Here is a 22,422-nt window from a genome sequence, read left to right as displayed (position 1 = left end):
CCATTCATTTCTTTCCACAGGTGAGGAAATTAGTATGCAGAGATATCTGCAAAAAAATCAGTTTTGGTCCAGGGATGCCTGGCACTTCCACATGAATGCCGCACCTTCTCAAAAGCAGCATGTCCCACCACAGATTGTCACTTATTCTAGCGTGTTTCTAAAATGGGGGTTGGGGGGGGAATCTAATTAGAGATATTATCTAATGCACACACACATTGATGGGAGGAGAGCCATTAACTTCAATGGACTTTGGATCACACTCAGCAACAAAAAACACAGCAGAAGCCATCTAGCTAGCAGCTATAGGCGCTCGTTACACGCAGCCACGGTTTGTTCAGAATACCAGCAGGGAGGTTATTTTACCAGCCCTTTCACCATCAGCACAAGCAGCAGCTCAAATTTCCCACACAAACTCCAATGCTCAGGAAAAAAAAAAAAGGGGGGGGGGGGGGGAATCACAAGAGCAGCTACATCTTCCTTTTTCTCTACATTCAGCTGTCTTGAGCCTGTTTCTAAAGGTGTGATCCCTTCTTAATCAGCAACGAGAGAAGATTTAACTTCTCAGGTTCTTGTAGTGCTGTGAATTACTGAGTAAGTGTGAAAGCCTGTCAGCCAGGGTTCAGCTCCTGACACCCTCAGTGCCACAACTCAGCCCTCGGGGCAGTAATTCCCCCTCTTTCCACTTGAAGAGCCAGGCAAAGTAACTCCAGGTGTGCCACGGTGACATCTCCCTGCTTCAAGCTGGGCTTCGGGCTTCCAGCGCCGGTTACGCTCCCTCTACACGACTGCCCAGGGCAGAAAGTGCACCTCGGCTTGCACCTCCGCTTGTCAAATTGCGTGCACCGCGATAGCAAGGGCGACTGAAACTCAGTTATGTCTGCAGGACATTTCAGCCCTGTGTCACTTAAATTAATTATAGCTGATCTGGAACAGTTGTTCTTTGCTGAGGAAGTTGTACTCTTAACTCTTCCTACACAACAGATGATAAAAGGTGGTGCTTTAAAAGCAAAGACTTCCTAGAAGACTCAGAGTGATGGGTAACGATATTGGGATGAATTCCTGCCTGCCAGCCACAGCAAACGCCACCTCCGCACAAGCAATTTAACTCCAGAACAGCCATCCCCGGCTGGCCGGCCCTCCGGCTCCTGATCCTGCCCCTGGCAGCCGCCGGCACTGGGAGCAAGGCAAGTGCTCAGCGGTGCAGCCCTGGCCCCAGCAGCTGGATGTTCAGGGACGTGAACGTGATGACCAGCATGGGTGTCTTTTTCTCAGAACCAGGCTTTGGTTAAAACTTACCTGGAAAAACAAGATAAAAGTGGGCCTACATCTTAGGCAAGCTTCCTTCTTATTTTAATGCCATCTCTCATTTGAGGTTCCCATTTGACAGTGCAACTTTGTCACCCTCTGCTAAAATCCTGCATTTACTTTAATTGGTGTTATCAGTCCTGCATGTATTTCAATTCAGCATGAAACAAATTGACTGTCAGAAATCTATTGAATTATTCACATTCCCATTAAGCACTCTGTATTACAGCATAGAAGCAAGGGCCAATTTTGCCTGAAATACCGTTTTCAGAGTCATTCTCCCCACTGAACATTTTTAACTGAACACAGTTCTCGCCTACATAAATTGTACAGGCCAAGATAAACGCGATAGGGAAGAGCTGGTGGCCTCTGCCCACCAAACCCCACGGCCCCGCCGGCGCGGCGCTGCCGGAGCCCTGCCAGCTGGCAGCGGTGCTGCCGGGCACACACAGCTGGGGCTCGTGCAGGGGCAACGAGGGCTGAACTCAACCTCGCTCAGCATCACCAGCATCCTAACCCTAGCAGCAAATTATTAGTGCAGACTTTAAGTCATGTCTAGTCTTCAGCAGGGACCAGCTGGGTTAACTCACCCAGCGAGCGGGCTCTGCAGAGCTACCCCAAACTGGGTACACCACACACAGCACCGAATAGCACAAAGCAATTACTAGAGGAAACTGCTCTGAACCATGATGAAAAACATTAGAAATTAAAAAAAAGGAGTCACACAACAAAATAAAGAGAAAGGGGAAAAAAAGCTGAGTTTTAAAAACAACAGTATCATTTGGGAAGCTCTGTCATCATGCCAGTTTACCAAATTAACTATCTGGTAGTTAATAAGAAAGAGGAAGCATCAGATTACCCCATAGTTCTCAGAAACAAGGCAAAGTAAAGGATGGGACTGAGACACTCACCACCCCGGCCGAAGGAGCACCCGGCAAGCAGCACTGCCCCCTCCAGGTTAACGGGCTAGGAGGGACTCCCCAGCTGTGCCAGATTTAAGGGGCTGGCAGCAGGCAGCATGCTGGGAGGGAGCAGCCTTTAAAAGAGCAACCCATGTAATCTAGAATCTACATTATCTTATTTGAAAATATAATTTCTGATCCTCATTTGTACTGGGCATCCCTGCACATTACATTTGTGCATGTATATGAATGAATTATGTATCTGTGTGTGTATGTACATGACAAGAAAGATTTCACTTTCTTGCAATGACTACTTCTCACTATAGAAATAATAATACTTCAAATATTTTAAAACACTAACCAGATCCACTGCTGCTTTTGTAAGTATTTTTTCCTTCCTTTTCCCAGAGTGAGAAACCAAAATATCTCACACTTGATATTTGCAAGGGTACCTTGATCGGTGCAATCCCCTTCAGCCGCAGCTAGAGGCAGACAACCAGCTGAGCAATCGCAGAATACCGCAGCGCTGAGCTGCCCTGGCCCAGGTCGCAGGGCCAACCCGAACTGTGACAAGAAACCCCCCAATGACCGGCGGGTAGCCGGTAGCAGCTCCAAAAGTGCAGCTGGCCCGCAGCTGGGGGCCCTGCCGAAACCCTTCAGAGATGCCTTCAATGTCGGGACTGCTGTCTGCTGCGGTAACGTGTCAGCCCAGGAGCAACAGAGGTGCTTTGACTTTGACACACAGAGCTAAATCAAAGCGTGCCCACTGGGCATAATCCTCACTCTTCCATACATCCCTAAACTGTGCTTTGCTTAAAAATGTTTAATTTAAGATCCAGATTGCGCTGGGAACATGGGAAAAGGGATGAGGAGAGGCACAAGTAGGTGACCGTTAGGTGTGACCAGGACAAAGGTGCTCAGTCCTGATGCCTCGGGAGCCGTCCCGAAGCACTGCACAGCCGAGCGTGCAATACCTCCCCCAGCACACCTCCAGCGCTGCTTTCTTCTGCTTTTTCTTGTCTTTTCAGGTTTCTGCTGCTGTGGAGCGCGGTGCTTATCATGTACCCGACCAGTCTGGCCGTCATTGCGCTGACCTTCTCAAACTATGTCCTGCAGCCCGTCTTCCCTAACTGTATCCCCCCCTATAATGCCTCCAGGATCCTCTCCATGGTGTGTTTACGTGAGTATTTGCTTCTCGCGCACACACAAAGCTTGCCTCGGTTTTACATGGGACCACTCGAGGGGCCGCTCCAGCCAGGCTGGGGTCACGGCCACAACCCAAAAGGCAAGCAGGGATGTCCCAGGACAAGCACCGTGACTGGTGTGGGATATTCAGTCTCTTCCCGCTTGCCTGCAGCAAGCACAGCGGGCTGGAGCGGGGCACAACAGTGCCCGAATTCCTGCGGGTCCCAGGGAAAGTGGGGGCAGGTGAGCTTGTGGGATGGGGCAGTGCTGTGCTCCCTGCAGGGCCATGGGTGCCTGGCACAGGTGACCAACCGGCACGGGTTACCCACCAGCACGGGTTACCCACCACCATCTGAGCCCCTCCTAGTCTTCTTTTACATTCACAAATGCGAGCGTGTAGGAAGCGCAGCACGCCACCGGCTCTGCATTAATTACTTGTGGTGCTGGCAAAAGCAAACCAGAGCTACGGGGACAGAAGACGTTCACCGTTTCCATGAGGAAGCGGCGATCCCTGCTCGTTGAGCGCTTCTCAGGCACAGTTACTAGAGCTGGGGAGAGCCCCGATGGGCAGCACCCGAGGCGGGAAGGCTGCTGGCTGCCAGGGGTGCCCCTGCAGCTGGGAGTCTCCTAGGGAAAGGCAACGCTCCTCCTCCTCACCCTCGCTCCCGGCCACGCCAGAGCTCCCCGCAGGAACGTGCGCGTCAGTCTGTGTTTTTCAATGCTTTGACTGTGTGTTCTTAAATAAACATAATTTCATTTCACTGAATTCAGTCTTTTGCTCTCCAGTCCTCCTGACCTGGGTGAACAGCTCCAGCGTTCGATGGGCAACGCGCATTCAGGATATATTTACAGCAGGAAAACTCTTAGCCCTGGCCCTTATCATTATTGTGGGCTTCATACAGATCTTTAAAGGTACTCTGTGAGACAGCTCTAACACGGGTATGGTACTGTTGATAGACTTGATCTTTCCCACCTACTGCACTGTTTCCTCCTTACAAACCGACCCCAAGGGGCGCTGGGTTTAGCCGAGCTGTGGGGCTGTATACTCACACAGCCGTGGAAGGGATGGCACAACAAAGAAATCAGCTGTATCCCCTTAAAAAAGTCCCTCTCCGGCCCGCCTTGTCGGTTTTGATAGAATAAAGGAGGGCAGCTGAGGATGTTTGGGAACAGTTACTGAAATTTTTTAATCCGTTGTATGTTCCTTAAATTTGAAGTGTTCTGGGTGTAAAACGAATACGCGATGCCTTGCCCAGGGCAGGAGAACACCTGCTTCATTTTGGGCACTAGTCCAATTTCCTACAAAAAGTCACTTATAAGATTGAAAATAGGCAAAAAAAAGTCTCGCCGATTCACCAACTTAATGGAAAGCAGAAAACACAAAAGGCTTATAATGTTTTTATTGTGTATATGATGAGTCATATAAAGGAAAATGAAATATGACATTTACAGAGGGCAGAAAACTTGTTTTCTCAGTGGTAATAGTTCCACAATCTTGACAAATCTTCCAGCCCCATAGACATTTTATTTCTCAGTATTTCTGCTAAACAACACCAAACTCTTGTAAAAGAAAACCACATTAAGAACAGGTAGGAATTTACCCCACGAAGGAGCCATCCTCAGACAGCGGAGGTTGGCAAAGGGTCCCACGAGTCGCGGCGGTGCCACCGGTGCCGCGGCACAGATGGCAGTGAGGGATGCCCGTGCGTACAGCCCGGGCTGCCGCCCCAGGACGCCGTCCTGCAGAAAGCACTGCAAGTGCAATGCCAGCCCGTGGTGACATGAAGAGCATGAAGTCCCAAATCCAATAAGGAATAAAGAAAAAATATAAAGAATAAAAGGCAAAAGTTTACCTATTTTGCGGTGTCTCTGGTAGGTAGGGGTGGCTTAACTTCTTGCTTGTGCTCTCTGTGCAGGAAACTACAAAGAGCTGACACCAAGCAATGCATTCAATTTTTGGATGACTCCATCCGTGGGGCATTTAGCGTTAGCTTTTCTTCAAGGGTCGTTTGCATTCAGTGGCTGGAACTTCTTGAACTATGTAACAGAAGAACTGGTTGATCCCCGCAGGCAAGTATCCATTTCCATGCCATCCACATTTTCTTGAAGTGCTGAGACATTGGAGCCGTCTGGTAATATTATTCATTTAATGAGCTGCAGCAATGTCCTTCCATGTCTATGGGACCAGTCTTTCTAAAGCAGAGAGAGATTTTTTATTTAGAGCAGATAGCAGGCAAGTTAAACACTGAAATTCCAAATACGTTGCACAAGGCATTAACCGAATCAAACCAGCCTATAGACAAAGCAGTGCCTCTACGGCACTACTCAATCGTACAGTGCTTCTATAGCAGGAAATTAAGCACTGATGAGATGCCACACAAGTATCTATAGGGAGAATCACTCCTATTAGAAAAATGTTGAATTATGCTGGAAGTGGCTTTGCTTTTTCACCCAAAGGGGATCTTCCACAGACACCTGAAAGAGAAGGTTAGAAAGTCGTTGCACGTGGCGTGGCTGCGGGCACCTGCCCACCAGGGCGACCAGTGCCGGGTCGCTGCTGGTCCTGGGTGCGGGAAGGAGCTTGGAAATGATTTATCACGAGCAGGCTGGGAAAGCTGGAGGGAAAGTGAATTTTAGTTTAGTAAAGCAAAGCTCAAATGTTTCAACATTTCTGAGCTGATGAAGCGGAATGACAAATGCCAAGAGCAGCTCTCGGAGCGTTAGTTATTTCTGGGCATCCAATGCACACAGCAATTAAACAAGGAGAAATTTAAGCTATTACACAGCCTGGATGGGAATGAATTAAAGCTGCAGCCTTACAAGCGGCTCTGCACATGCCTTCATCCTAGTGAGTGGCAAAGTGCATGTCCAGAGATCTTGGCAGGAATAAAGAAAGTGTGGTAATGTGTTCCCTCAATAAAACACCAACGTTTTAATGGACCACCACAATTTCAAAGCTGGATAATGAAAAGTTATGACTTAAATAAGACAAATAGGCCTTAGTTGAGAAATAAAGAGAAAAAGGAGTGAATGGCCTTTTTTTATTATTATTTTTGCAGCCTCTGAGGGGAAACTAAAATATAAAAAAAAATTGGATAACCAAAACCACTTCCCATTTTTACTAAATCTGTTCAAAATCACAAAGGTTAAATATGTTTGTTAAAAACTTTTTTCCAAATCTGATGCACAGAGAAAAATGCATTATTGCATTAGATACAGAGCGGTTCAGGTGTCCACCTCTAAGGAGGTCTCTGGATCGGAGGTCAAGTACGTCCGTACTACTGTAAGTTGCCCCGGTGTTGTATGACCAGACCAGGTTTACAGCATGGGACGGGCCAAGGCAGCGCCCTGAACAACAGGACCCCCTTCCTTTTCAGAGCAGGTGAAGGTAAAGCAAAACAAGGCATTTTATTCCACCGCTGGTGCCTGTATATCGGGCTTTTGAGAAACAGCCATTTTGTTTTTCAGCAACACGCTGCCTCAATCCCAAGCAACAGCCCAAAGGGAGCGCGTGGTATTTTTGTCCCAGGGAGCTACCCTGCAGACGTGGCATTTCGTAGCACTTTTAGCCTTCTCCAACCTGCAGCGGGTCAAAGAGCCGAGGGAAGCGCTGCTCCCCTCCAGAGAAACAGCCGATGCACCCACCCAGCTGGGTGACCTCCCCCGGGCCGTACACGGTTGTTGTGGTCTCGCTGTGCATGACTGTAATTTCTTATCTACCCTCCTAATTCTTTTATTAGGAACCTACCTCGTGCCATATTCATATCCATCCCATTGGTGACATTTGTGTATACGTTCACCAACATTGCATATTTCACTGCCATGTCACCCCAAGAGCTCTTGTCCTCCAACGCTGTGGCGGTAGTAAGTAAACCATTCCCTGGATGTCTAAAATACACTTTGATTTCGGTTCTGTGCTTTGCAGTGTATTTCAGTTTCTCTGCCTTCTGTTGCTTTAGACATTTGGTGAAAAGTTACTGGGCTATTTTTCCTGGGTTATGCCAGTCTCAGTGGCCCTATCTACATTTGGAGGAATAAATGGATACCTTTTTACCTCATCAAGGTTAGATGGAGTACAATTTTATGAACGTTATCTAATTTGGGGAGGGGCTGTTTTAATTTCATTTGCTAAAGAAATGTTAGCTAGACGTTTTGGATGTTGTAGAGCATGAGGGCGTTGTTGGGCGTGTTGGATACATTCAGTTACGAATTGCTCTGTTTCGAATCAGCAAATGTAATATTGAATCGCGAATCTCTTGCAAAATAATCCGTACGAGCTACTGAAAGTGTCTGCAGATGTGGAATAACTCACGGTAAGAGCCAAACACAGCTTTAGCATGGAACCAAAGTCATTTTACATCAATAAAGTTCCAGTAGCTACAAGCTAAACTGTGCTTCACTCAAAGAGGAGTTTCAGGGCCTGGTGCTGCTCCCAGTTACAGACATTTTCATTCCCATGCTGGAGAAGCTCCTTTCAGGCCAGATGCTTTGCATGCACACGGCTGATAGTGGGGCCAGAATCTGTAAAGTCTATTATATTGTAGTCTATAAAGCCTATTTATATTAATTGACCTTTCTGAACTGAATTAAAAAGTTATAAAAATTTTTTTGAGGAAACAACTCAAGTACTTTGGGAAAGTTCGTTATCTCAGCACTTTCATGAGTATAACGAGATGCAACAAATCTGAGTGCATATGTAACAGGTTATGCACTTAAAAATGAAATCTTAACCTTATCCAAAATCCTTTTGACACTGGAAACATTATCTGTGAGGGTTTTTATGCCTTGGCTATGTATGGCTGATCACCACACAACCTTCACAGCATTCATCCCACCCTGGGTAAGGAGGCAACGCTGGCCAGCAGACAGGGACTGGACAGATTTCGGTCCTCCTCCTCAGAGGTAATTCGGCATCTCGGAGCCGGTCATTTCACAGGTGACATTAGCCGTTAAAGCCTCGAATACTGAAGGGTCTAGTTTAAATAACTCACGCCAGGTTACACAGGCAGTCTCCATTCGTGTCCCCAATCACAGCCCAGCACCCGCAGGCCACAGCTCCCTTCCATGGCGAGACCGATGCAGGCGGTTGAGCTTAGAGACATTATACGGCTAGATACTGAAGAGGCCGTTGTCCACCAGTAGATTCAGCATCACTATTCTTATTTCCAGGTTATGTTTCTCCGGTGCCCGAGAAGGCCATTTGCCGAGTTTGCTTGCCATGATCCACGTCAAGCAGTGCACGCCCATCCCCGCCCTGCTCGTCTGCGTAAGTTTTACCGTCCCTGCTCTGTCGCCCTGGAGCCTGCTCTTAGAAATACTGAATCATGGAGGGGAGAGCTGGAAAAATCCTTGAGAGGCCATTTTACCCCAGAGCAGTAGAAGCTGGTGGGTCTTGGCTGAGCCTGCCGACAGCCCCGGGGAGGAGCAGCCTTAAGCCTCCGAAATAATCTCTCCCACTGCCAGCCACCCGTGGCGCTCGGAGGGTTTCCCTCATACCTAAGTTGAGCTGCAATGTAAGCCCGTTACCACTTTCCTACCCACAGCAGAGATAGAGAGTGGCTTTCGAAACAGAGATACTTCATTTAAGAAAAGTCGAGCTCTTTTGACCAATTTTGCCTGCTTTCCACAAACATTTGGAAATCCCCATGATCACTGCTAATCCCACTCGAGCAGGGCTGGTTTAGATCCCACCACCAAAGCCAGAGATGTGGCAGGTCCCAGGGAGAGGACAAAGTGCTCCAAAAGTTACTTATTCTCAATGAGCAAGATGATGACTTGTGAGGGACGATCGGGCAGTGCTCTGAGGACCAGGGGTATTTCTTTTCTTGGGCCAAAAAAGTAGGGACAATGATTACAGTGGCCCTGAATAAAGCATCTGCTGAATGGTACACTAGGCAGACAAGAGGTCATCTGCAAAGATCAGAAACCAATGGGCCAAGTGTTGGGCAGGCTTGGGGCTGGTCAGGTTGCCGGTGTGCTCCCCCGGGAAAAAGATTTCTCTGACTTTTTATACAGCATAAATGTCCACGATACGAATTACTTCAGAAGTTATTATTTGAAACAAGGACCTTTATAAGCTTTTACCAATAGTGAAGCTAGAATAAGTGATGGGTTTTACTGTGGCGTAGAAGATGTTGAAGAGGGAAATGATTCCTGGTGCTGCCGCCCCGGCTGCGTGGCCTGAGCAAGGGAATTCCCCGAAGGGCATTTGCCTGAAACCTCGGCTGCATCAACTGCTGCCCACTGCAGATTTGCCACTGATATCAAAACAGCGAGGGTTTGACCCCAAATGCACGAGGAAGGTGCACGTTTATGTGTCTCCCAGCTCTAACAGCAATTCTGGCACAATACACCCAGACCAAATTTCACCAAATAAGCCTCCGGCACGTTCGACTTTTATGACAAAATACCCATCTAGCTGAGGCTTTATGGCATTCCCGGGGCTTAGTGCCCCACCACAAACATCCCGCGCATTGCCTGTGCAGGGCTTCGGGGCAAACTGCCCGCGGTCTGCCCTGCCCCGGGCAGCCAGACCACGCTGCCCCGTCACGGGCTCCCGCCGGGCAGCTCAGCGCCGCTGGTGCTGATGAAGCAGAACCCCTTTGTCCTTAAAAATGCATCGGCTGAAATAACACGCTGAGTTTCAGAGGCTGTTTCGCTGTGACACAGCCCCGACACGAGTGGGCTGCCTGAGCCGAGCTGGCCCAACAATCAGGCGTACACCAGCCCCCCGCTCTGCTCAAACCATCCCCTTGAATTACAGTGCAAATCACAGAACCAACCTGCCTATCAATTCATCATTTGGAGGTGTTTTAATGCAGCTCAGGGTATATCAAATGCTGCTAGGAAGTATTAATTTCTTAAATATAGAAATTAATAGAAACAAATAGAAATGTAAAAATAATATAGTGTAGGCAGCTACAATAGCAAACTGGGTCAGACTTTAGGAAAACCTCATTAATAGATCAGGTTCCTTTTTCCCTTCCAATGAATCACATCTAGCTCTTTGCATGAAGAAAGGTTTCTTTGTACATGGAGAAAGGCTTTTTTAACATCACCAGTGAGACCTGTACTTTTACTAATCCTTTCAAAAATCAAGGGGCCAAGCTAAATGTAAAATAAACAGACTGGGGTTTTTTTGCAAGACAGTGGGGAGCGGCCGGCTCTCCCGCCCGCCGCGCGGTCGGGGGGAGCAGCACACCCCTCCGCAGCCTGGTCCCACGCGGGGATCACGCCCACGCCGTGAGCAGATCTGACACGTCAGCTCACCTACGCACGAAACCTCACCGCTCTGAGCGGCGCCGCTGCAAAACCCGCTAGTGGCAGGAGAGGGTCTGTCAGGGGAAAGCAGGGGACGTGTTCTGTGACACCGCTACAGAACACCCTCCTATTTCAAATCCATTCTGTGGTGAGACTGCTCAATGTGTTGAAATCCCCGCCCCCGCCAAGCCTGCGAGGCTTTGGACAGGGGAACAGAGGGACCAAAGGGTCGTTTGATTGCAGTGGAGCATAACTCCTGGTGCCGGTGGTGCCGAAGCCCTCCCTCCTGAGAGGACTTTGCTATTGAAACAGCTAATTAAGAAAAAGGGACATAGCAAAAAGAGTGCCTGGAGTAACACAGCCCCAAATCTTGAGTGCTCTCTGGAGGGATTTGGATATTCAGTTTCCCTCGGGCTCTGGCCACCAGCAGACAACATTTGTAGGATCGGTGCGTGGTGCGGGCAGGGGCTCAGCTCAGCTCCTGGGGTACCGACGGGCAGGGGTGCAGGACCCAAGGACCAACCCCCTGGCCCCCGAGCCAGCTCTCCTGGCTTTACAGAGTTACCAGAAATACAATACAAACAAGCAAGCATAGGCATGGAAATTTCCACCATCCATCTGCCAGTTTCCAAACACGAGTAATGCTCAAAAGATTAATGATGCCGGTCATCTGCAGCATGAGCCGTGGGCCAGCGGGGGGAAAGGGCAAAGCTCTTATTCTTTATAATATACAGGGCACCTGCAACAACGCAGTGCACTGACCACAACGTGTTAGTCTGCAAGAAATCCTTCTTTTATCAGAAGTCCTCAGCATAGGGTTCAATAGCTTTTAAAACACGCAACAGAAATGGATGAGTGGGGCCACGGGGAGCTCTGCCAGTCCTCCCAGCGCTGCCTGCCTGGCCACGGGCAGCGGAGCCACCTCTGCCAGCACCCCGGGGTACTTACAAACAGGCCCGCTGGTCTCGGGCTATGGCATGCTCCAGGTAACCCCGAAACCCCATTCAGCCCCAGCCTTGGGGGCACAGCTCGGGGATAACGCATTGAACTGCAGAAGGGAGCAGATGCCCAGCAGAGGCCGTAAACAAAAGGAGTTTAACTGCTTTTATGCGTTTTTTGCTTGGTTTTATTGCTTTGAAGCTAACTTTCCTAGTAATGACCATGCTTCTCTCTTTGCAGTGTTTGGCCACTCTTATCATCATGCTCGTTGGAGACACATACACACTAATCAACTACGTGTCATTTATTAACTACCTCTGCTACGGAGTGACAATTATAGGCCTGATCGTGTTACGCTGGAAGAAACCCAAAATCTTCAGACCTATCAAGGTGACAATGCTAAAGCTAAATCTCTTAGTCGCAATAGTGATGCAAAGGATGGGAAAGGCACACCAAGTCCTCCCGTTTTGAAGAATGATTTATTTTCTTGATGGAGTGGTAATGCTTTAAGGTCCCCGACCATGTCCCAAAGTGCCATTAGTGCAAAATCAGGGTACGCAGGCAGACCCCTTGTGAACTTGCTGGGATGGGCAGAGGGGATGACAGCAGTGGAGGGAAGGGGGGCACAACCCATGGGGGGTCCTGAAGCCGCAGCACTGCCCGCAGGCCCCACAGCCCCCTGCTGCCGGTTGGCTGCTGCTGTTGCTCTGCACAGTCGTGCTCTGCTCTGCTCTCTCCTGCCAGGTGAACCTCCTTGTCCCCATCACTTACCTGGTGTTTTGGGCATTTCTGCTGATCTTCAGCTTATACTCCGAGCCGGTCGTCTGTGGAGTTGGACTCATTATCATTTTAACTGGAGTGCCAGTGTTTTTTCTTGGAGTCTACTGGAGAAATAAACCAAAGTGTGTAAATAGGCTAATAGGTAAGCCAGCCCTCGCCGCGCTCCTGGGGCCGCTGGTTGTGCTCGAGTCTGCAGGGATCTGCTTACCCTCTGATGCATCGGCACCAAAAGAGCCAGCGAACCGCCCGCGCAAGCCCGACCACCACTCTCGGTCACAGGGAGCCCCTGGGCACAGAGTGGCTCTGGCTTCACTGGCGTTTTTGTGGCCAGACAGCACTTGCCTTTGAGCAACTGCTTTTCTCACTCCTGGGCACGTTTGCCTCCTTTCGTGCCCCCGTGCATCCCCCCAGCTGCTCAGCTCACTCACGGCAGCCTGTCCCGGCGCAGATGCACAAGGGTATAATTTTAAGCATGTGAAGACTAAATGAGCTATCACAAAAGGACTAATAAATGGCTGAGAGCTTTGCCTCCCTCCTGCCCTGCTTTCCTCCTGCTGTGCCACCAGCACATCCTGCTGCAGAAGCCCCGCATGGCCTGATGAATTATTTCATACTCAAAAGATAAGAAAGCCTTACTTTATCATCCAGTAAAATTAAACTGCACCCAAGTCTTTTATGTTTTGGTTGTGTTTTGGCTTTTAATTGTTTTGCTCCGAGGTGAGGACTTTCAAAGAAGCAAGCCAGGCCCTTCGCTCTGACCGGAGGGTTTCCACCGGCTGTGGCGGGGCTCCGCTGCCGGCAGCCCCCCCCGCCCAGCGGTCCCCACCGCTCGGCAGTGCCGGGAGGGCAGGCAGGCGGCCCGGCCCAGCCCAGCCCTGCCAGCCGGCCGTGCGCAGCGCCGGGCAGCTCTGCGGGGGGCCGGGGAAGGGCTGTGGGCGGGCATCCCTAAAGCTGCCCAGCCTTCACCTGCCCCTGCTTCGCAAACGCTGTTTTGTGGCTGAGCTGGAGACGAAAAGGGTCGGAGGGGGCGGTCGGATGTGCAGCAGGGTCGAGCGGCCCCGGCTGGGAAGATGCACGTTCGTTCCCATGTTGCATCGCCCCGGCATCGCGCTTTTGTCTAGAAGAGCTCGAGCGTCCCCATTAACCACCCGCACGTTTGCTCTTCGCAGAGTCCATGACGTGCTGGGGACAGAAGCTGTGTTTTGTGGTCTACCCTCAGGGGGGAGTTGCCGAGGAGGAGGAGGCACCCTCGGCCCGCTCTCGGCGACCGGCGAGCAAGACGGCCGCGAGGAAATAACGACGCGGCCTCCGAGGCTGAAGTGGCTTCTTGTTTACATGCTGATTTTTGCAAAAAGTTTTTCTGTAAAAAAAAAAAAAAAAAAAAGTTTTTAGAGCTCCAATAGTGAAGCCCATAAAATGAGCTACACCCTTTATGACATCTGTAGCTTTTAGTTTTTCCCTAAAAAAAAAAGAAAAAAAGAGGAAGAAAAAAAAAAAGAAAAGAAATAAAATATACAATAAGGTGCTGGTTGTTTTTTTCTGGCAGCGTACTTGCTCAGCAGGGGAAAGCAGCACAGATACAGCTCTGGAATACTGATTTGAGCAGTCATAAGGGTCCATCAGAGACATACAAATTTAGGCATTTCAAAAGTAGGGCAGCTCCCGACGCAAAATCAAAGCGGGGAAATCAAGGGAAAGCGAGGAGACCCTGGGACACCCATCCCCGCAGGAAAATTCCTGTTGCTGTCCCTGAGTGGGGTGAATCCCCACGTAACACGTGAGGTTTCAAAGTTACGATCCAAAAGATCATCCCTCCACATACCTGCAGGAGCACAGTGCGTCCCTCCCAGCACCCCAGCACCCCACACCCCAGCACCCCGCCAGGGACAGGGTCATTGCGCTGACACGGACCAGCCTGGGCGGGCCTTAGAGTAAAAGGTACAAAATCAACAGTCTGCTTGACTGTTCAGGCATCGTTTGGTGACACAGAGAAAAAAATACACAGGCGTAGCGATACAATCTCAAGTATCTCAATTTTGAAGCGTTTTTGCAAAGGCGGAGCTGGGCTCCTGTATCCCGGATGGGGCCGGAGCTCACTGCACCACCCGGGAACTCCTGCGTGAAGCCCAGCAGGACCTGGTGCCAACAGGGGAGGACGGAGATGTGGAGGGGTTTGCAGCAGGCTCAGCAGTGGGAACTCGAGGGAAACATGGGGACAAAGCCCGACGTTTCTCCTTCTTCCTGAAGCGTCAGGTGATGTCACGCTGCTTCAGAGCCAAATTCCCCATTTCAGCTATGCTCAGCCAAGTGACAAGCCTAAATCATTCTCACATCAGATGCTCTTTAGAACGTGTTTTACATATTTTATTTGTGGCAAACACTAGAAAAAATCTAGTTCACGTATTTAATTAATATATAGAGATTTTCTGCTGTAGCAATATGGCCACTTTCACACCAAAGAATCTTTTGAAAATGCAAAATGCAAGAACAGCTCTGAGCAGTATTTTGAATTGCTACTATTCTTTTGCAACTTCTGAAAACAAAAACTATCACGTTCAGTATCCTTGGTAACAACCATGTGAATTTAATTTTAAAAGTATCTTTCTATGTGGTTACAGACCCTGGTACAAAAATTAAGGGTTCATTAATCTCTTAGTTTGTCAAGTACCACACGCTCTACAAAGATCTAAGAATAGACTCAAAATAAGGAGCGAGTTCAAGGAACGTATCTTTCCAACACAATTAATTATTCAGAGGTTTTTTTTTTTTAAATATCTATCCATCTCTCTCTGAACTTTCAGATGTAGACTCTAAAAAGAAACACAACTTACACTCTTCTCTTTGTATAAAGCTGTTAATCATAAGAAATTAAAATATATATTTAGCTAAAGAAAAAGGTGTGGGTTTGTATGTACATATGCACACATGTAAAGAGAGATTCCACATATTAAATAATGTTATGAATATATAAAGTTTGCTAATGAAAATCATATATATTCAGCTTGCCCTTTTTTTTTTTTAATTCACAGCACACCTCCCCTATTTCTGCTGGCTAAGCAGCACCCAAACACGTTACCTGTGTCGGAGGCTCTGGTGGCTGGGTCTTATTTTCCGTAGTTCAAAATCCACTTTCTGTGGTATAATTTCAAACAGATTAATTTTTTCAATATCGTTTTTATCTAGTGGGAAAATTAAATGTATTATAGCACCAGCAATAATGATTGCTTTCAGAACTGCTAAGTTTTGGCATGGTTTTGTTTGTTTAAATAATCAAGGTATGGAAATCAGCCAGCATGGAAACTTTGCAGCTTTTGAGACAGTAAGTCTGTATGGTAATAAGAAAGGTAGTAGTAGCAATAATAATAATAATAATAATAATAATAATAATAATAATAATAATAATAATAATAATAATATGCCATAACTGCTACCAAGGCTTTCCTCAAAAGCTTCCTCAAAAGCAAAATTAAAGGACCAATTGCCTCATAGTTTTTAACTGGGTTTGGCTCAAATTTTCCCTGGTTATACTGCCATGCTTTAAAACAATCAACATTTGGCCTTAAATCAGAAGGCTGAATTTAGAACAGGATGGTTTAGTAGAGCTCATCTTCGAATTACACTGTTCCATGATGTCTTATTTCATTTTTAGGAACAGCTTCATCTGTGCTCCCAATATCACATATATTATTTTTTAAAGACTTTGCAAAAGTTAGTTCCTAAGATGTACAATTTCTAACCATAGAAATCAATGTACAGAACTAGAAAGATAAATTCACATGCTAAATGAAATTTAGCAGCATGCTCAACCCCGTGTAAGTGTGATTTTTCCAAAAGATGAAGCAACAGGCCTGAAGGAGACACAATCGCTAGCATTTTAAAGCCCACTGAACAAAAGAAAAACCCTGAGACGGCTGACACTACAAGCATGTCAAGAATATTTTGATACGGAAAAGCAAGTTGTTTCCAAAAGAAAGGAGTTTAAACACAGCTTTAAAAGCAATGCAATACTATATAAGACTATATATTATATGCTATTATATTTATGTAGCATAAAATATTGGAGGCTGTAATGCAGAAAAATACTCTGTGCTGTTTATTCTTTTAGCCCTGGCAATAACACAGCATTCAGAGGATTTCAGAGGGAAAACGAGATAATGCAAGTATCAACAAGAGTATCACCTGTAAGTCAGCTTAATGCAAAGTCAATGAAAGGTGTATTGGATTATTCTTATCTGCATTATCACAGCATCGAGAAAACCAGCAACAGATCACGACGTGACTCTGCTACGCGCTGTGCAAAACTGGGAGACTGGGAAGGTAGTCCCTTTCCCAAATAAGATGATGTTTAATAGGAAATAGGAGCTGGGTGGGCACCGATGGGAAGCACAGGGAGAATGAGGCAGAGGTGCTGCTGCTGGCCCGGCTGCTCTCAACTGTTTTCATAAATTTGGCAAAGGAATCGGTTGTTTTCAGTTCACGTTAGTACATAAACCAGAAGAGTTTGATCTCGGCAGGGTCAAGGAAAGAGACTCGTATCAGTTCAGAGCTTTCATCCAACTGAAGAAGGATTGATGAGTCACTGTGTATTTAATAATACATTTGAGTTGGAAGCATCTTTAAAAAAATGTATCCAAAAACATGCAGACAGGATTTCATTAGCCACGCTCAATCATTTCTGGAAGTGCAACCCTGCCTCAGCCTTCGACCACGGGACTAGAGCTGGTGGCTCCCGAAGCACCACCATCGCCCGGTGACGAGTTGTGGGTTGCGAAGCCGTTGCTTTTCTGCGAACAAGCTAATGCTGTGAAAGCAAACGTGCCTCTCCGTGCCGAAGAGCTGAAGCTAAATAAAATGACTCATCTTTGAGGGGAAAGCAAACAAACAAACAAACGAACGAACAAGGAACCAAGCCACCCGCAGCAAACGTGCTGTCCCACGCTTCATTTTCAGAGGCTTTTGTCAAGGCATTTCTCATGTTTCACTCTCTTATTTGTGAATTCTCGAAACCTTGAAAACAAAACACGTTTGCTTTCCAGCCCCTTTGTACTAAGCACTGAATGACAAGAAGTTAGCAATTGTTCAGCTGCTGAGTTTTATGAGAGGTATGGAAGTACATGACATAAATGAAAACGTAAAAAAAAAAAAGAAGGGTAAACCTTGCTTGGAATGTGTCTTTTCCTACATTTTTAATGTTCAGGTGGGTGTGCCCTGTCTCTAGTTGTGAATACAGGCAAAGCCTCTTTGGTTTTTTAAACCTCCCCTCCTTGGTCCTTGACACTTCTCACCAGTGCTCTAACTTCAACAAGAAACTTCTACACTAGGACAAATGAAAAAGGAAAATCCAAGGAAAAGGATTAGAAAGTGACCAAGAGATGCTGAGAGGCCAAAAAGAAATTTGCCTTAAAGTCCTAAGGTAAGAGAGAGCGATAGAAGGGAGGAAGACCTAGAAGGCGTCATAAGGCAGGAAACATAAGAATGAAGAGAGAATAAAACGTAAACCTCCACCACTCACATCAGCCTTGGTCACCGTTTAACCCCTGTGGCCAAGAACACAAGGAATCTGAAAAGGCGAGGATGGCCTATTGAACAGTTTGCTAGGGTCACAGACTGACAAGAGACAGGAGATGAGGTTTGCTACCCGCGAGGTTCAGGTCATGGGCACGTAGCTATTTGTACTGGATTTTAAATCCTAACGCCTGCCTGGGAGATTAAAACTCAGCTTCCTGTGAAGACCAAAAATCTTAAAGCAAAAGCAGTTCTTCTCCCTCTCAGAGAAAGGTCTGACTAAAAAATACATAATTCGAGAGAGAGCTCCTTGGTTTGTCGTGAGACACATCTATTGCACTGCACAGGCTGTCCACAAACCCTGCTGCAAATGCATAGGTATCGTTTATTACTCTATTTCCATTTTAGGGGCTATACTCATTTTGGCCTCACTTACATCAGGATATGGTTTGTAGTATGACTTCTTGTGCCACTATCATTGCAGCTGAATCAGCACTTCATGACGAAGCAAAGCAAACATTCTCTCTACTGGGTTAGGAGGTATTACCCCTCCGCGTCAAGCTGTGTCCTCCCATCCTTCATGGCTACGGATAAATCTGGACGACCATAAAGTCTGTCCGATTCTCTTCAACACAGATAAGGATTTCCAAGTCTGTAGAGTAAATCTCTGTCACCACAACAGCCTCCACCTTCTACTAAAAAATAGCAGGACAGAGCCAGGGGTACCCTCCAAAGCACAGGCTGGGAAGAGGAAGCATCAGCAAAACAAGCACTGCCCTCAGCGATGGGAGTGAGAGGCTGTACTTCAGAAAGGATTTTTTTTTTTAACCACCTAAAGAGTCATATACTTCAGGGCTTCTTTTTGTTACTTGGGGTATATGCATACATGCATTTTAAAGGCAGTTGTACGCAACAATGAATTGCTAGTGGCAAGATTTCACATGTACCATCTAAAAAAGTGATGCACCTCCACAGCTTCAGCTACCAGAAAAAGCAGATGATAAAAAAAGACAACCAAAACCACCCAAACCAAAACCCAAAGCAAAACAAAAACCCCCCCCACCCTTCATATTCATACCAACACATTGAGCCATGGGCTGGCACATGCAGAGTCAAACAAAGGCTGTGGGAGTACAATTTAGGCACCCTCGATCTTTGGTGTTAGAGTGACAGTCAGAAACCCACAGTCTCTGGGCACGTGAAATTTTATTAAAAATTAAGATATCCAAAGCACGAGCAAAGTATGATGATGCCCAGCATCTTACTTGCTTAGTATCACTGTCCAGGAACCAGCAGACACTGGCAACCATGATGCCATACCTGAACCATACATCTGTACATATGTTACTGTAAAATGTTCTATCTAAATGAATATATACAACATGTAAATTAAAAAAAAAACCACTAAAGCAGAGAACAGAAAAAGAAAACAAGTACATTTAAGGGATGTTACAGAGTCATACACAAGCTGGAAGGTGCCAGAATTTCAAATAGAAATAGTCTCTATGTTTTAATAGCAGTAAGGGAAAACATAAGGGTGTCACTTTTCCCTTAATGCTGCCTATGAGCTTCCATTCTTCTTAAACCAGTGTAGTTATTCTTCTCTATTCAGAGATTCAGGGAGGTGTTTTTTGGTTGCTTGGACAAGGGAGTTTTGTATCTTTTCAAAAAAAAAAAAAAAAAAAAAGCTCTTAAATACTTTGTTGCCCTTCTGCCTACAAAAATCTTTAAAGAGTGCAGAAAAGCATTATTAAAATAACAAAAATTTTAACAAGTTTATTAGCTGATTAGTGTTAGGTTGTATAGTCATTAAAGTGTGATATTTTCCACTGAGCAAAGAAATGTAACAATGAGCTCTTCCTGTTCACGTCTGGCACAGTAGCAGTTTTTCGCCCTTTTTTTTTTTTTTTTTAATTTTAAGAAGTTCTGAATACAAGGAGGCAGCTTACATGAAACAGAACTTAGGTGTCTTTGAGGATGGCTGATTCACTGCTAAATGCTGACAAGAGCTGGAGGAAGGGCGGACATACACTAAGGCAGACTTTGTGGTCTCTTCAGGTACTGACGTTCCAGGACAGTGCAACGCACCTGTCTGTGCTCACAGCGCAGACATAGAGATTTCTTCTGCAAACTTAACAGTAAATTTGTGACTCTTCCCTCCAAGGAATGAGCTAGAGGAGCCAGGAGAGAATGCTGTCTTGCAGAATACAAAGGTTCGGTGCTTACAAAGAGCACCAGGCTTGTATCTCTCGATGCAAGGCTATAAATTCCAGTAGTGAGGGCTATGAACGCTTTTGTACACTTCAAGCATCAAATTTTCACTAACCTGGATTTTTTTAACTTTCTAAAAATAAAACCTTCTCAATGAAATTTCCACTGAGTTACCAAATGGATCAGTACAGAAAATATGTATGATATATGTAAGAAATTATGTGAAGTTACACATCTTAAAATAAAATACAGTGTTAGTTTTTCAGGGTTGTTCCCAAAATATAGCAGTATTCTGAAGTACATGTATTTCAACTTTAACAGCCTCACAGTCGTGATAGTTTAAGGCATAGTATGATCAACATTATTTTATTATGGAAATACATTTCTGTAACAGAATTAAGTATACACATTACTTCTAAGGTCCTTCATATCTGCACAATATTAACCTTGAAATATAATCTTCGTCCCAATTGTAATTAACTACTTTACATATACAATTCTATGTATTTAAAATTACCTTTAGTCAAAAAAACCCCCACTAAAACCTGTAGCCTTAGATACAAACAACAACCCTGGCAGTGTAATGACTACAGTAATGGCCTCGCAAAGGTGGAATGTACCCAAAATGTTTACAAATGCTACGAAAGCAAGATCTCTTTCAAAACTACATTTCCTTGATGAAATGAATTCTGATCACAAAAGCACTTGGAAAAAATGAGTGAGCAGTGTTTATTTAATGTAACTACGACTCTTACTTGTTACGCATTTTGCCACAAGCCCTTCCTGCTATTAATGCCCTTAAGGAGTTTGAATCTTCTGCCTCCGGAATGCACAGTATGGAACCAATTTGCAACCGAAGAGAAAAAAAAAATTACTTCAATTTAATTCTTCCATGTTACATTTCAGAAAAGCCGAAGTCCTATTCCTTGTCCTTTCTAAGGCACTCCCCCAAAGGAAGTCCTAGTAAAAGATCCACAGCAAAATATAGCCCATTTAAAGGAAAAAGCTCTTTGATGTGTTGATGTAAACTTAACTGTTCACTGCGAAAGCCTGTTTGCCTTCACAGCCAGGAGGATCCAGTGGACAGCACAGCCCAGGTCCACCTCAATTTTACAAGTTCAGTTAACAACGTTGGGCAACTTAAATTCCTACAGCAATAAACAGGTTTCAGAGCATTCGGGTATTTACAGAGCAGCAGCATCAACTTCCTTGTTAATTCCTATATAAAGTGTTTTAGTTTGCCACTGCGTCACGGGGGAACTGAAGCAGAGCTCTTGTTAGAGCATGGGGGAGCCTGGCCAATGCCCCATCCATCGCAACAGGGCCAAGCTATCAGAGTCATGTTCTGTCATTCCGCACCGAGTCACTCCTGGTTAAGCAATGTCACCCTTCTTCCAGGTAAATAGCTTGCCTGCTTTTAATTACTCTCTGAAAACCAAAAAGGCACCAGTTTACATTTAAGTGTTGTACAATCCACACAGTGTCAGCTTTAAAAGAAAAAAAGCAAACAAAATCTCTAAAAATAAAAAATATAATAAAATTATTTATACAACTGTACCTAGGTAGCAGATTTACAAGCAAACTTGTGAAGCAGATTTTATTTCAAAATAAAATAGAAGTCTGATCTTGACAGTTATGAAGTGCTCAGTGCTTGCTACTGCAGCCAAGGGGAGCTGTGAAGCCTCAGTATCCTTCAGGAGACACTCAAAGTGGTATAATCATAAAAGACCCTGAAAACAGAAGGGAGGAGAGGAAAAAGAGGGTAGGGAGAAAGCAAACAATTCTTCAACCTTCACAACATCACTATGAAGAGAATGTAACATATGACAACAGAAAAAAGAAATATTGCTGCAACTGGGGTCCAATGCACTCTGCACATACTGAACACTGCTAATCTCTTGTTATAAAGCCGTAGCAGATAAGACACCTGGTATCATTCTGGGTATTCTATACAGAAACTTTGGTTTTAGCGGATGCTTCAAGGTATATATGGCCATCAAAACACTTCTGAAGGAAGCAAAGGAACCGAACAATTTCTATAAAGAGGAAGCTACAAAGGATTTTATTTCCTTCTAAGTATTTGTAATTAAAATTATTAAATTTTAATTAAATTATGATGTCTAAAAAGACGACGTTATTTCTAGTTTAGTACTCACAGTTACAATGACTGGTGCCTGCCCCAGGTTCCAACAGAGTTCTCTCTAGTTTCAGTAAGACCACTTGAAAAGCAAAGAAACACTAATTCCCTGAATGCAGAGTGAATAAATGCACAGAAGAAATACCAAAGGATGGAGATGCCTCCAAACTGCAGTGACACATTCTTGCTTTCCTAGCC

General features: G+C 45.8%; 1 protein-coding gene across 1 annotated transcript in view; it reads left to right on the top strand.

Moving 5' to 3' along the window:
* SLC7A10 (solute carrier family 7 member 10) overlaps positions 1-14,209 on the top strand; it is a 45,512-nt gene extending 31,303 nt beyond the window's left edge. The window contains 9 exon segments of the mRNA XM_075161370.1: positions 3,236-3,387; positions 4,179-4,304; positions 5,309-5,462; positions 7,133-7,256; positions 7,352-7,455; positions 8,562-8,658; positions 11,832-11,981; positions 12,336-12,513; positions 13,541-14,209. Coding sequence (XP_075017471.1) covers positions 3,236-3,387; positions 4,179-4,304; positions 5,309-5,462; positions 7,133-7,256; positions 7,352-7,455; positions 8,562-8,658; positions 11,832-11,981; positions 12,336-12,513; positions 13,541-13,668 — 1,213 coding nt within the window. The 3' untranslated portion in view covers positions 13,669-14,209.
* The last annotated feature ends 8,213 nt before the right edge of the window (positions 14,210-22,422 follow it).

This window comes from Calonectris borealis, chromosome 12 (genome assembly GCF_964195595.1).
Source record: "Calonectris borealis chromosome 12, bCalBor7.hap1.2, whole genome shotgun sequence".
In the NCBI taxonomy this organism is placed as follows: Eukaryota; Metazoa; Chordata; class Aves; order Procellariiformes; family Procellariidae; genus Calonectris; species Calonectris borealis.
Note: the sequence above shows the minus strand (reverse complement) of the source record. Positions and strands in the feature narration are given on the sequence as shown.